Genomic DNA, 13,775 nt, shown 5'->3' with positions numbered 1-13,775 from the left:
GTAAAGCCAGGTAGATTTTCTACAGTGAACATTCATGCTACTTGGGGATAGCTACTGTAAGCTTTTTTGTTAAGTTGTTTTGTATATGTCTCAGGCTTTTATTGTGAAGGGGAGTCTATCGGAATTGCATAGTGAAAGTGAGGCTTATACAGAACCAATCTAAACAACGATGATATTATTATTCTACAGCCTTTACATTGTGCCATCAACATTTACTTTAAAATGATGAGTAAAGCAAACATTTTGTCACTTTAAATTGTGCCCAACAGCAGTACAGGGGAAAGCTGAGAGGCAGCCGAGAGCCAGTCATGCTTGTGTTTTCAGTTATTTACTTCTCCATTCCACAAGAGTGGTGAGGTTCGCAATGCTGATCAGTCTTGCTGCTCGGCCACCATTGTATTAAAACAGTTTCAACAATGCATACAGTTAGGTACAAAAAAAAGACTTATTCGGGAAATTAACAACTTCCTTGTGTGTAGCGGCTACAGAAAACAGTTGGAGTGGAATATGTAAATGACATGCTCAGTGCAACACACACACAGTGCTACAGCTTCATTATGCCAACTACTTTGTGTATGTATGAATGAATACAGAAAAAGAGATGGGGGACTAATCCAGAGTCCTCTTCCTGTGCATTCTCAAGTTTAACTGAAGCTGCTGCTGCTATTAAAATCTTTCTTTTCAGAATGAGGGAAAGAGGGCTGAGCTGCAGCAGAGGAATCGTAACACAAAGCAGAGATAGTGTGAAAACTGTAAGGTTTATCGCTGCAATTACAGTAACTCACTGTCAACAATTATCCACTAAGTTGCTATGAGACACAGTAAAGTTACTGTAGAACTAAATACAGTAGTTTTTAGCATACTGTAAAATGAATGACGGTATGCTTATAGGTACCATAGAAGTAATTACAGTCCATTTTTTTATACCATATTTATCACAGCAAAATTACAATGTTCAAGTTGAGTACACAATTTGTTGGCACATAAATCCTTCACAAACATTGACGTCAAACAGGGTGTTTTTTTGCCCTTACCTCAAGCCTTTTTAAAACCTCAAAATATTTGCAATCAAAATGTACTGAAACAATACAGTATAGTATATAGAGGGTGTACTTATACACTATTACTCAATAATAGTCCAACTGTAAAAACTGTATCTGTGTTGGAACATACACATTTATCTAATCAGTCCAATCAATTCATAGAGAAACAAGTAATCCTAAGATTAAAGCAAGAACATGTGGAGTGAGGAAGTTTTAAACATGACAACATGCTAGCGATATATATATAAAAATATTTATATATATATATATATATATATATAATATATATAGCACCTGATACTGAGAGAAGACTAGAGACTGTAGGACAAGCATTCACTGTCATATCATTAGCATGCTGGCTGTTGCCACAAATTGCTTACACAACTATACAAGAATCATGTATGAATACCAGGTTACTTATGTTCACTGTGACCATAAAGATATGATCCACACTGGGATACAACTCATAAATGGATAATTCTGGTAATTCGCAGGAGCACCTTCAACTCAGGTCATTTAGTCAGTAGGTTTAAATAAATAAAGCTTATAATAATAAACAATGATCTACCCTCTGAAACTAAAGCAATGGTAGGCAATTAATTTTACTGGCATCTCGTAGACCCGTCCTCCAGCTGGGGGAGTGGCTCTGGAGAGAGGCTTGTCTACAATAGCTTTAAAGTAATTGATGTCGTGGAGCAGGCAAATCCTAGCAAATTTTACCTATTTACCTATCTGGTTACTAACTAAATCCAGACATTTGCTCCTAGAAAGACAACAGTCAAAGTCGCCACACTGTGCTCTATTAAAACACTAAAGGCTAAAGTTCTAAACGAGGGAGCTGCGGAGTCACAAAATATAAAAAGCTGTCAGTAAATTCTGTGTTAGACCTTCACACTGACCTCTCTCTATGGACATTATATAAATGACTGTAGGATACTATAGAAAATATTATAGTAAACAAGCATGCTATATTTTCTTAATGCAGAGCTATTAAACTGTAAAACATATCAAAATGTCATTACTAAGTTTGATGCGGGCCTAAAGTGTGCACTGTATGTTTCATAATGAAAGAAAAAATATAATTAAAATGAATATTAGATGAGAAACATGGTCAGGACAACCATAATGTCTAATAATAGGGAAGACACTGATCAGTAACCTGGATAACATCATACAGGAATATTAACGACCAGGTTATGTTGTATATTAATAAACCAGGACAAGACTTTATAAGGACTAGTGTGCAGTTAAAGCTACTTATATACAGAGCATGTTGATGACATGATACAGAACAGAAGTTGAGTGAAGCTGTTGATAAATAATAATAGCTTGCATTTTTATAGTGCCTTTCAGGGGACCCAAGAATGCTTTACAAATATGGAGGCAGAGCAAATAATAACAAAGAAAAGATCAATGCCCTGTGAGGCGCCGGTTACATCCGGCCTCGGGCACCAACATGTCCAGAAACGGCGCTGACCACAATAGAAGGTGGGGTCCTACCCTGCGGTCATAGCCTCTTCCTGGTGGCTTCTCACTGTCTACCTGATCTCTCTCCAACAGCTCTCCATGAATGCGATGAATTGTGCAAATGGGGATGACTGTGCACAATTTCAGATTGTCTCTTCTTGAAGCTATTCATCGCATTGCACTTGGTTGTACAGACGACAAGCGCCGCTGCTTACCTTCCCACCGCCACACACCTGACCAATCACAACATAAAGTGGGTGTGATCATGGGTGTGCCTGTTTGTAAAAGTCACAAGAATGATCAGGTAAGGTCGGGGTATTCAGACGCTGTTACCTGACAACCTTCACTTTCTCGTGCTCTTATCTCTGAGTTCTCCTTATCTTGATATTTTCTATGCAGCTTTAGACACATTTCCACTCATCTTTCCCTCACCGCCGAAGCCTAAACTGTTGCTGTCGTTACCTTCAGATTAATATTTGGATCATTATTTTGGAACAGAAATCAACCGGAGGTATTCTCATACAAGAAATTAATGGACAACATATTGTAAGAGGCCACGTAATACTGTGTAATCGTTAGGTTCTGTTCATTGGTATATACAAGGACATTTATATATTGGTACAATTTAATGTTTTTTAAATCTACTGCTGCAAGACAACTTTAGGGCACCTTGTAGTCCGGTGATTCCTGTACTTGAACATTTTGGGATATGGGAGCTGGACTGTGGGGCAGACATTGTCTCTCTGCATATACTGACAAGTTGACTTCGATAGAGGTGTGCTTGCCGCTGGCACAGCCCCATCCGGCTCAGCAACATCAGGATGTCTCGGTGAAATGCCTTTGTGAGAATAGCGTAAAAAAATGGGTGCGTACAAGAGTTGAGAGGGTAGAAAAGCACCAGCAGCACCTGTGGAGAAAAAACTAGATCAGCCTTAATATTAAACAAAGAAAATAATTGGATTAAAGCTCAAGAGGAAGTCACACCTTGGAATCTGTGATAGTCATCAATGGTTGGAGGAGAGCTGCAGACAAGCCATAGAAGCAAATGGGAGCCAGACACAGGAAGTTGGTGAAAATTAGAACAGCCATGCGTTTGGCCATGCTTGTATCATATCTGCTTGACTGGTGCTGGGGATTGTGCACCATACAGTAGATGTGGAGGTAACATAAACATACCACCATAAAAGCAACAACATTAATCATTAGCACAGAGACCACATAGGCCTGAGCAGCAGTTGTCTCAGTGTCCATGGGCAAACAGATGCTCACTTTCTGGTAACTGCTCACACCAACCACCGGCAGCAGTGCTAGGATCACACACAGCAACCAGCCGAGGAGCATCAACACAGCTGCATGGCGTAACCTCATTTTTCTGTCTGGCCTCATTGCGTAGAAGATTGCATGCCAGCGCTGAAGGCTGATTAAAGTTAATGTGTACACAGATAGCTCGCTGGCAAACACTGATAATGTTCCTGCTAGATTGCAGCCTCCACCTGTTTGCCAGGCAATAGCATAGTGATAGTAACGGGAGCGTGTGTAGAGGTCGACAGATGCAATGAGCAGTAAGTATATCCCCATAAAAAAGTCTGCAAACGCCAGGTGACCCATGAGGAAACGGGTAACGGACAACTTCTGTCGGCTGGTCAGCAGGATGAACATCACCAGGAAGTTGGCTGAAATGGCTAACAGACTGACCACCCAGACCAGCACCCTCAGGAAGCCTTGACTCATCACATCCTCACAGGGGTTCAGGGCATCAGGCAGCGGGGTGCACGAGAGTCCATGATTATCTGTGTTATGTTCATCACACAGTGCAAAGTCAAAACCTTCATTGAGATGCTCTGTAGGTAATTCCACATAAAACAAACCCTCATTTTGAGACTCTTCCGTTGGGCAAATGGGGCTGTCGTAGTAATGATTGTGACTTCTGCTGTCGGCAGTTGGAAGACCAGAGCTGTCTTTTAGATGTTGGTAGCTCTTGTGTTCCAGATTCCTATGAGAGAGAGCCGTTGAGGATTCCTGCAGCTTTCCCAAAGCAGTCCGGGTCAGATTGCAAATAACGGCCTCAGAGTGTCTTGAACACAGATAATACGGATTATTAATCAGAGAATGAACTACAACATTTTTTTAGATGCATGAAAATGATAAAATATTATATACTACAGAGTTATTCCACACCAGAAAGTCTTCACAGGATCAAAAACTCCTGACTGGGGAAAAAAAGTAAAAATGCACTCTGTCGCTTACTTGCAGTCACTTTGTTAATGACACATAGTACATTTACACATATCAATCAAACACAAGGGACAACCAGGTACAAATACAATGCAGAATATCAATGTCAAAGCATGAAGCAAATACATAAATGAATAAATGATTGTTTGTTTAAAAGTAGAAACAAGCAGAATCTATCATATTATGATTTCTTTTTAAAACAGGCCAATATTGCCTAAAAATCTCATCGTTGGAAAAATAATAATAATGTAAGCTCATAATAATCACAATAGTGAAAGATCACCAATCACAAAAATATCGAAACAAATATTTGATGATCTTAAAGCTAGGGTTTGATATTACAATTAGCAGAGCTCGTTGACCTTCATTTGTATGGTTGCCTGGAGATGCAGGTTTTGTTAATGTACAGTCACCTGGTAAAGGTCTGAGGAGCAGAACATTGTAAAGTGACTACAAGTGGTCAACAGTGCACAGGTTCTTTTCACAGTAACATGTTTAAATATAAAAATCATTACAATAATGAAAAATTACTCAATTATTCACTAAATTCTTTGAAATCACTCTAGACTGGCCCATCTTTTCCGAGTACCCCAATACATACTGTACACTGTAGCGTGGGCCTGAAGGTAAAACAAAGAAAAGAGAAGACGCCACAGTGGGAAAATACTTCCCAACACTTAGAATTTTCTTACTTACCCTCTCCATCTTTTCAACATTTTGAGACCACAACAATGGCTTGGGAAGGTCAATTCAGCACTCTGTAAATGGAGAAAGGCTCTAAAGGGGGGAGGTACTTTGAGGGCCTGAGTGTCTTTAGCTTGGAGCATTTCAATGGTCTCCATACCTATTGAAGGCAAAGAACTAACTTTGGTTTCTGAAAGGTCTCTGGAAAGACAAAAGGTTCAGATTATTCATTTGGACACAAAGCTGAGGCTGTTCCTGTGTCCAACATCAGCATGAGCTGCAATTGCAAAATAAAAACATTATGAGATGTAAGAAAAACTTATTTTCTCTATTTTCCCCAAAACATAAATTACTTTTCTTTTATTATTTTGCATATTCTGAACATTCACTCACAAATGCGTTGGGCCGCGAATCACACCATAAAATGCCAATTCATCTATTCGTTCCAAATGCACATTCCTATGAAGATACCTGAAGAATGGAGAATAGATTAGGGGCAAAGTAATGTGGCTAAAACTTATCTGTATACAACCATTTTGTACGACACAATCGTAACTCAGCCTGCCTGCCAGTCAGGTTTACATGTAATTAAAATATTAGCGAGTTCAATCCTGTGTGTGAGCTTTTGTTTTTGTTTCACTGCAATAATTCAAAATGGCATACACTTCCTCCAGTTTGCTCCCATTGAAGGCATAGCGCTGGATCTCTTTCACACCATTGTTATTCAGCATGCTAAAAAAAAAAGAGGGGAAAAAAGAAAATATACGATGAACCTTCAAATATCTCCTATTTGGAAGTGGAAAATGATTTCCATGTTTATTTGTGAAAGTGTGCAACACAATCTCCTGATGTCACATAACTGAAGAGACATACTTGCAGAGTATTTACAGTCTTCCATCTGTTATAAATATTTTCTGTTATATCATCTTCTTCCTGGCAGAAGATTTTGATTATTTTAGACATTATTTAAAGCTGGAAGGGCTTTTAAATATAAATGAACGTTCATTACATTCAAGCCTTTGCCGAACGAGTTTCCACACTGCTGATTATTCCTGTCCCCGGCAGGGAAAGCTTGACCAGGGTTGTGGTGTCTGTGGCGATTTATGCCGGCCTGATCAGGCGTGTGTGTCCGTCCCCCCGGATGACTTCAACGGGCTTGAGATTGGAGTTTGGATTTTTCCGTAAAGTTGAACTTTTGCCCACATAATTTTCATTCTTTATTATTTCATACTTCAAAAGCAAAAAGCTAGATTTTATATAGTTATGCCTTGAAATTCAAATTATTATTTTTTTATAATAGTAAGTGCGATCAAATTAGGAGAGATCAAATCACACTGCTGAAAACTGTAAAAGGAAATTAGCACCACAGAACTGTCATTTCAATGTCAGTGAGTCAGTAGCAATGAGTCTGAAAATGAGATTTGAGTCATTGTTCAACTCTACATCTTACTTACATGGTCATAGTGTTCTTAGATATTCCAGTGAAAGAATTAGCAGGTATAACTTCTATGAAGACATTCTCTACGATCTCCCTGCAAGAAAGGTATGAACATTACATATTTTACACCCGTTAAAAACTAATGAATCTTAGTAAACAAAAGACATTCCAGTTAGGTATATTTAAATGATACATACAAAATAAAATCATCTTGGTTGGACTGGATATATTGTAACCCAGGAAAGGAGGTTAGCCCAGTGTTAGTGATCCCACTGTGTGGAGACACATCTCAGTTAATGGTTATAGGGGAACAGCATTGCATAAATGTTGGCTACTACTACTTATAGAACATTTACATTGTTTTCTTGTGAAAATATGATATGCATGAGACAAGACCATAAATGAGCAAATTAAATTTTACTTACAGGTACTTTAAATTAGGCAGATCTTTAAATGCCTCTTGGTCTATGTATGACAGTGTTTTGATACCAGTTAGTTGTCTATTGGACACAGATACAGACAGACAGACAGACAGACAGACAGACAGACAGACAGACACACACACACACACACACACACACACACACACACACACACACACACACACACACACACACGCACACACTTTACTATCTCATCATTTTAACATACTAAATTGACATACTATTTCGTAATTCAAAATGTCACTTTCTCATATACAGTGGCTTCAGATAGTATTCAGACCCCTTCAGCTTTTGCACACAATTGTGTAGTAGATGCAATTTTACATGGATACAGTTGTTACCGATCAATGTACACTCAATAACCCATAATGACAAAGTGAAAACATGTTTTCAGAAAGAAATTAAAAACTATCTCCCGTTTACTTAAGTATTTACCCCTTTAGCTGTACTCCAAATTGTGGACAGGTGCATCCTGTTTGCTTTAATTATGCTTGAAACGTGTCTAGAACCTGATTGCAATTCACCATTGCAGATTAGCGTCATTGCAAAAACAGTGAAATTCACAAAGATAAGTACTAATACTTTATACTTTGCAACATGGGTAATTTCACTCAACTGCAAAACTTTATCGGCCTTTTTGCACCGTAATGTCATTGGTGTAATATCTCTTGTGAATCTAACATTGAGATGGAGCAGATAGGAATTGCTAGTGATAGTGCTATCAGTGGCGGCAATCCATTATGTGTGTGTATACATCCATGGGGAGGCTTCATTTTAATCAACATGAAGTTGCACTGCTTGAAGATTACATACATGTGGGTGACCCTGGACAGGTTGTGGAAAGAATGCCTCTCAAGATATCGTATATTATCATCATGAGAGATGTATCTGTAAAAACACACAAACAAACAAAATTAATAAAAGACTAGAACTTTATTATTTAGAACAACTTGTACAAACAAATGTTTGGATTTAAGAGAGCGTGCACTTGTGTGAGCGAACCTCATTGATAAAAGGTAAAATAGTTTTAGGATAAGAATACATAACTGGTCTTGCATGAGGCCAATTGTGTTTTTCAGTAAAAAAAAAAAGAAGTGAATAAATCATTCACAATTGTTACAATAATGAATAGTTAAATAGTTTAATATTATTTGTGAGTAATTACAAATTAGAAAGCCACATGTCAATATCTAAATATCAGAGTTAGAACACCAAAGTTGCCCAGCAAGCACTGTATAAAACTAACAGATGGAATATAATAAAAATGTTCTTGATTGAAGTTTCACTGCAAACAGTGCTGAACACTACAGTGGAAGTGGCTCATTGACATGAATGCATTTTACTGACCTATGGAGTTTGTCTACACCTGTCTGATCAACAACAGCAACAGCGACGCTGGTGTTGTTTTCCCTTCATGAGTTTGTTTGTGTGTGGCAAAATGGCCTCCTAGAGACTCCGACTGTAGCGGGAACTACCACAGAATATGTTTTAAATATTGTGCCAGGTGTCTATATTTCTGTCTGTCACTGAAAGTGGGAACGGGGCCATTGGCTACCTCGCTTTACGACCATGGCCCGATTTGGGGTTTCAAGATGGTCTCCAGTTAACCATGTCTTTGTACCCAGTGATCTCAGTAATTCATTTGGAGTAATCATAAACAGTGAAATATCTCAATATCTAAGCTACTTTATTGATTTGCACAACGTTTGGTACAGAGTAGACCTTCATGGTCTATGTCTCATAGACAATGTATCCTAATGACATCGGTGATTCTCTGACTTTTCCTACAGCGCCACCATGAAGTTGACATTTGTGTTTTTGAGTTAATTGTCTTGACGACTATTGGATGGATTGTGATATAATTTGTCCTCCGTAGAATAAATTGTAATAAATATCCAAAAGATGGAAGTTGTAGCAGAAGTTCTAAAGGAAGTCATAAAACACAAATGGTGGGTAGGCAGGAGGTGCACCAACAAAGATGAAGATTTGCTTTTGTAATTTATTTCAGACGGCCAATCCCTTCTGTGAGTGGGTGAACCTCAGATCGAGAAAATACAAATACAGCTGGTACAGCAAACAAAAAAACATTTTCAACATATTAGGAGAGTGACTGCTTCATGACAGCCACCATTGTCCCTGTACCTAAAGTCTGCAGTGTCTAGTCTTAACGACCACCGCCCTGTGGCAGCCCCATTCTGATGAAGTGCTTTGAGAAACTGCTTCTCTAGCACATGAAAAACAACATCCCAGCCAGACTGGACTCTCACCAATTTGCATCAAGAGTCAACAGAGTGCCTTCCACTGATCCCTCACCCTCTGGGAAATAACAATACCTACATCAGAAAGCTGTTTGTTGATTTCAGCTTAGCATTCAACACAATGTCACCTATGAAACTAATTGACAAACTTAGCACACTTGGCTTGAGTATCACACTCTGCAACAGCCTAAAAAATAGACCTCAGGCAGTTTAGATTGGTGGTCACACTTCCTCCACTTTACTGCTGAAAAACCGGATCCTCCCAGGTCTGTGTGCTCAGCCCTCTCCTGCTCAAACTGTACACAAATGACTGCATCCTTAGACATGAAGAGAACTATGTTGTGAAGTTGGCGGATGACAATACCATCATTGGCTGGATTTCATATAGAGATCAGTTAGAGCCACTAACCCTTCTACTGGTGGATGACCACTCTACCTCCTGAGTCCCTATTTCTGAGCCTACGTCCATATTATTTGCCAAGAGACTTTTCCCATGCCATTGTCCTGGTTGTTTACAGTCTGCAATCGCCAAACATCTTACTCACGTTTGCAATCACACACCTCGCATGACTACAGACGCAGCACCCAAATAGCTTCATCGCAATGTGGGTACTACAAGTAGACGGGTAGCCAAGGTACTACGGGGGTCCTATTCACCTCTCCCTTAGCTCTTCAGCCAACTAACCTCCTCGATCCCCTGCGAACACTTTTTGGCTATCTAAAAGTCAAGGATTTGTGAAGGATATCCTGCATCACACTGGTGACGATTCTCTCTGACCAATCAATGGTCTGCAGTGTTATAACTCCACTTTTTGGTTTGGGCTCAGCTTGCTTTCTTTCTTACCTGGTGGAAAAAAGTACCAGGTACTACTCACTATGGTTGTCAAGATACAAGAATTTTAAACTGCGATACAATACTAGTATAAAAAAACAATACTTAATACCTCTTTCGATACAACAGCAAAAAGAATAAAAGCCCACAAAATTGTTTTCTTTATGTACAATCTGCACACAGTGCTAAAACAGAAAACACTTCAGCCTGAGTGTGGAGAGGGTCCCTGTGCTGTGGAAGACATCTGGCCTGGTTTCTGTACCTAAGAAAGCACGCCTAGAGTTAGGAGTAGATCATCTTTATATGTTTCTTTTGATGTCAAGTATGACAAAATATATATATATATGCCAGGGACACAAAAATGACTATAGATCGTGTGCATGTGACGTCACGCTTACGTCCCAACCTGTAAATCACCCATGTTGGATGATATACACAATATATTCATTTCCAAACACCAACTGAAAACACCTTTTTATAAATGGAAGAAAGCGGCACTGTAAATAAAAAACAACACAACCAGTTAAGAAGTTAAAGTTAAATTAAATAAATCCAAAAACTAAAAGTCACAGTCTCAAAAGGTAGCCAAAAAACAAACCACTGCGTCTCGTACAGAGACAAACCTACACGCAGGTAACACGCTGACAACTGGCCCATTGGGACATGCTGCAGCTCTCCCAAGTCTTTTATCTCCAGGGCGGTACCTGGAGGAAGAGAGTTAGAGGGAGAGACAGAGATACACACCACAGCACGTAACAACAAACATTCAAATATGTGACTGGAGGGCAAAAAGAAATACGGAGTGCCTGGGCCTATTTAGCTAATTCAGTTACAGTAAGAGCTCACCAGTCAATCGAGTGAGTGTGTACACACACACACACACACACACACACACACACACACACACACACACACACACACACACACATATATTCACATAATTATTAGAAGGCATCTTGTATTTTATAATCATGTTTTGTACTGTGTTGTCTATATATATATATATATATATATATATATATATATATATATAATATATGTTGTATTGTCTGTTAATATGACCTGAGCAAAATGAATGTCCCTTTGGGGACATTAAAAACCATCAGACAGTCAGACATCTGATCTCATACACATTAGGGTTATACATCATCTGATCTAATTTATCAATCAATTTTACGCTATTAGTTATTTGGGGTAGGATGAACATATTGCAGTAGGCCTACTCAGACTCTTCACAGAGCTTGTGTCTGTGTATTTTAAAGCTCTTTAATCAAAATTAGAGTAATTGTGTTTTCACATCTTTGTTATGTTTGCCATAATTATATTGTTTTGGTTTGGAGGGAGGGAGTTACATTTATTTTTCAATGGCCAGGTCAAAGGAAAATGTATGTAACACTATGGAGGGTCTATAACAGGGGTCACTAACAGGTGGACCGCGGTCCGAGTCTGGACCAGACGCCGACGTATCCGGACCCGGACCTATAATCAATCAATTATTAAGGGATTTTCAATTTTGACGGGGCGCTTCTATTTTAACCGGCGCAGCTTTTCTCGTTTTTAAGGCACTGGTTTAGCGGTTCAGGAAACTCACAGACCAATTACATGCGAGTTAAGCCATCCCACGTGATGCTACTCAGCCAATCAAATCTGTGCATTCCAAGCGGCAAACATTGCGACAGATCAGAGGCGAGAGGCGTGTGACAGACGGAAAGATGAGTTAGCGATACAGGGGGAGAAGACGGAGAAAGGGAGAGAAACACAGACGAAGATACGAGTGAGCGGCAGACAGGGAGAGAACAATAACTACTCATGGCGCTCTCCAAGAAGAGAAAAGTCAACAGAGCTTTCAACCCAGAATGGACTCATTCATGTTCATCCTTCCCACTGGGAACACAACACCAGTGTCTCGTGCTCAGAGACCGTGGTGCTCATTAAAAGTGGTGATGTGAAACGCCACTATGAGGCACAGCACAAACATACCCACCCAAGTCTGAACTGAGGGCACAGAAAATAAGCAATATGATTTTGATTTCTGACAAAATAAAGCAAATAGGCCACCTGTCAGCATCATCAGCCACAGAGAACAGTTTAACCCAGGATTTTCCCCAATTTTCTCTAACTGGACCTCTTAGAATTTTAGTTGAATACCCCTGGTCTATAAGATCAAACATATATGATTCAGCCCTCCCCCAATAAGAATTGTCCTGTTCTTTACTTAAGAGCCAGAGTTCGATTAACAACTTTCAAACCATACATTCGAGTTAAAGCGCCATCTAGTAGCTTTAGTTATTATGAGAGCAAAGGAGGAACTCAAGGGACGCTGTTATAGAGCAGGGGTGCCCAAAAGGTCGATTGCGCACCGTTAAAATAAATATATACATATATATTCCCCCAACGGAACCCCGTGCCCCCTGAAATTCAAGTTTTTTGTTTTTTTCTTGCCTTGCGCATTCACATTCCCTCCTCCCCTCTGTTTCGCCCCCGGAGGAAAGGAGAGGAGTGAACTACGCACCGGCACCAGCCCCCCCCTGTCCCTTTTTCTTTTCTGAAGCATACGGAAAATATATTCGAAGAGGTAGCGGGCCACTACTATGTTTCTAGGAGGCTTTTTGTCTTTCTACAGTAATTGTATTTTTTGTCTACATTCTGTCAAGACTTCCACTGTGTTGATTAACATGTTGTACTTTCTTGGTGGAGGTTTTTGAGTGAGCTCTTTGCTACTTTTAATATTGTTCAATTTTCGTGACAAGTGACTTTCTCTGTTCTTGCTAATTATGTCGGTTTGAAAGAAAAGGGTTAGTGTTGAGGAAAAAAGAGAATCTTACATGTGAGAAATGTTGGCCAAGTTGGCGAATGCATTCTGAGGAATAGAAGAAAGTTTGGTCTCCACCAGCCACCTGAAACAGAAATAAACACGATTGGGAATTTCAGTCTTAATACAAAAAATCACAAGCTTAAATCAGAGTTGTAAGAATGTGGGTACTTACACCTCCTGTGTGCTGGAATGGAAAACAGGCATGACCTCAGCTCCAAAACATGACACACTGTAGATGTCCCAGTTACACTGGCAATGAGTTGGACAGTATTCCAGAAGAAGAGTGACCTCCACAATACTTAAAATGAAAAAAAGTAGATTCAAATCAGGCTTCATTGTAAGAGTGGTGATTCAGTGGTGGAGACTCCCAGGTTGCGCTGTACAGTGAGAGGTTTAGGGAGAGGCTGGGCTGTCCTGGAATTTGGCCAATAGTGGATGTCTAGCAAGATAACAAACTGGCACTTCTGGTCCAGACCTTCAAAGTAAAAATCTAATGATAAACATGTGTTTATTTGCGTAATTACAAATGATGTCAGAAAAAGTGAAGTCTCACATAGAAA

At 39.5% G+C, this 13,775-nt stretch overlaps 1 protein-coding gene across 1 annotated transcript; it reads right to left on the bottom strand.

Moving 5' to 3' along the window:
* Nucleotides 1-1,455: 1,455 nt before the first annotated feature.
* LOC115016552 (thyrotropin receptor-like) lies at nt 1,456-13,551 on the bottom strand. The gene is made up of 11 exons (XM_029444358.1): nt 13,388-13,551; nt 13,226-13,297; nt 8,124-8,198; nt 7,293-7,367; nt 7,065-7,139; nt 6,884-6,961; nt 6,093-6,161; nt 5,823-5,900; nt 5,442-5,630; nt 3,495-4,584; nt 1,456-3,417 (listed from the first exon to the last, which is right to left on the bottom strand). The coding sequence occupies exons 1-11, from the start codon at nt 13,549-13,551 to the stop codon at nt 3,136-3,138; spliced, it is 2,247 nt and encodes a 748-aa protein (XP_029300218.1). The 3' UTR covers nt 1,456-3,135.
* Between the last annotated feature and the right edge of the window lie 224 nt (nt 13,552-13,775).

The sequence above is a fragment of the Cottoperca gobio genome, chromosome 12 (assembly GCF_900634415.1).
Source record: "Cottoperca gobio chromosome 12, fCotGob3.1, whole genome shotgun sequence".
Taxonomy (NCBI): domain Eukaryota; kingdom Metazoa; phylum Chordata; class Actinopteri; order Perciformes; family Bovichtidae; genus Cottoperca; species Cottoperca gobio.
This window is presented reverse-complemented; position numbering and strand designations above follow the sequence as displayed.

Excerpts from the sequence above, each read along its gene's own strand:
- LOC115016552 (XM_029444358.1), bottom strand. The coding sequence starts at position 13,551 with ATGAAGCCTGATTTGAATCTACTTTTTTTCATTTTAAGTATTGTGGAG. Across the intron at positions 6,962-7,064 it reads AACCAAGATGATTTTATTTT|GGAGATCGTAGAGAATGTCT; the intron begins GTATGTATCATT and ends CCTTTCTTGCAG. Across the intron at positions 6,162-6,883 it reads TCTAAGAACACTATGACCAT|CATGCTGAATAACAATGGTG; the intron begins GTAAGTAAGATG and ends TTTTTTTTTTAG.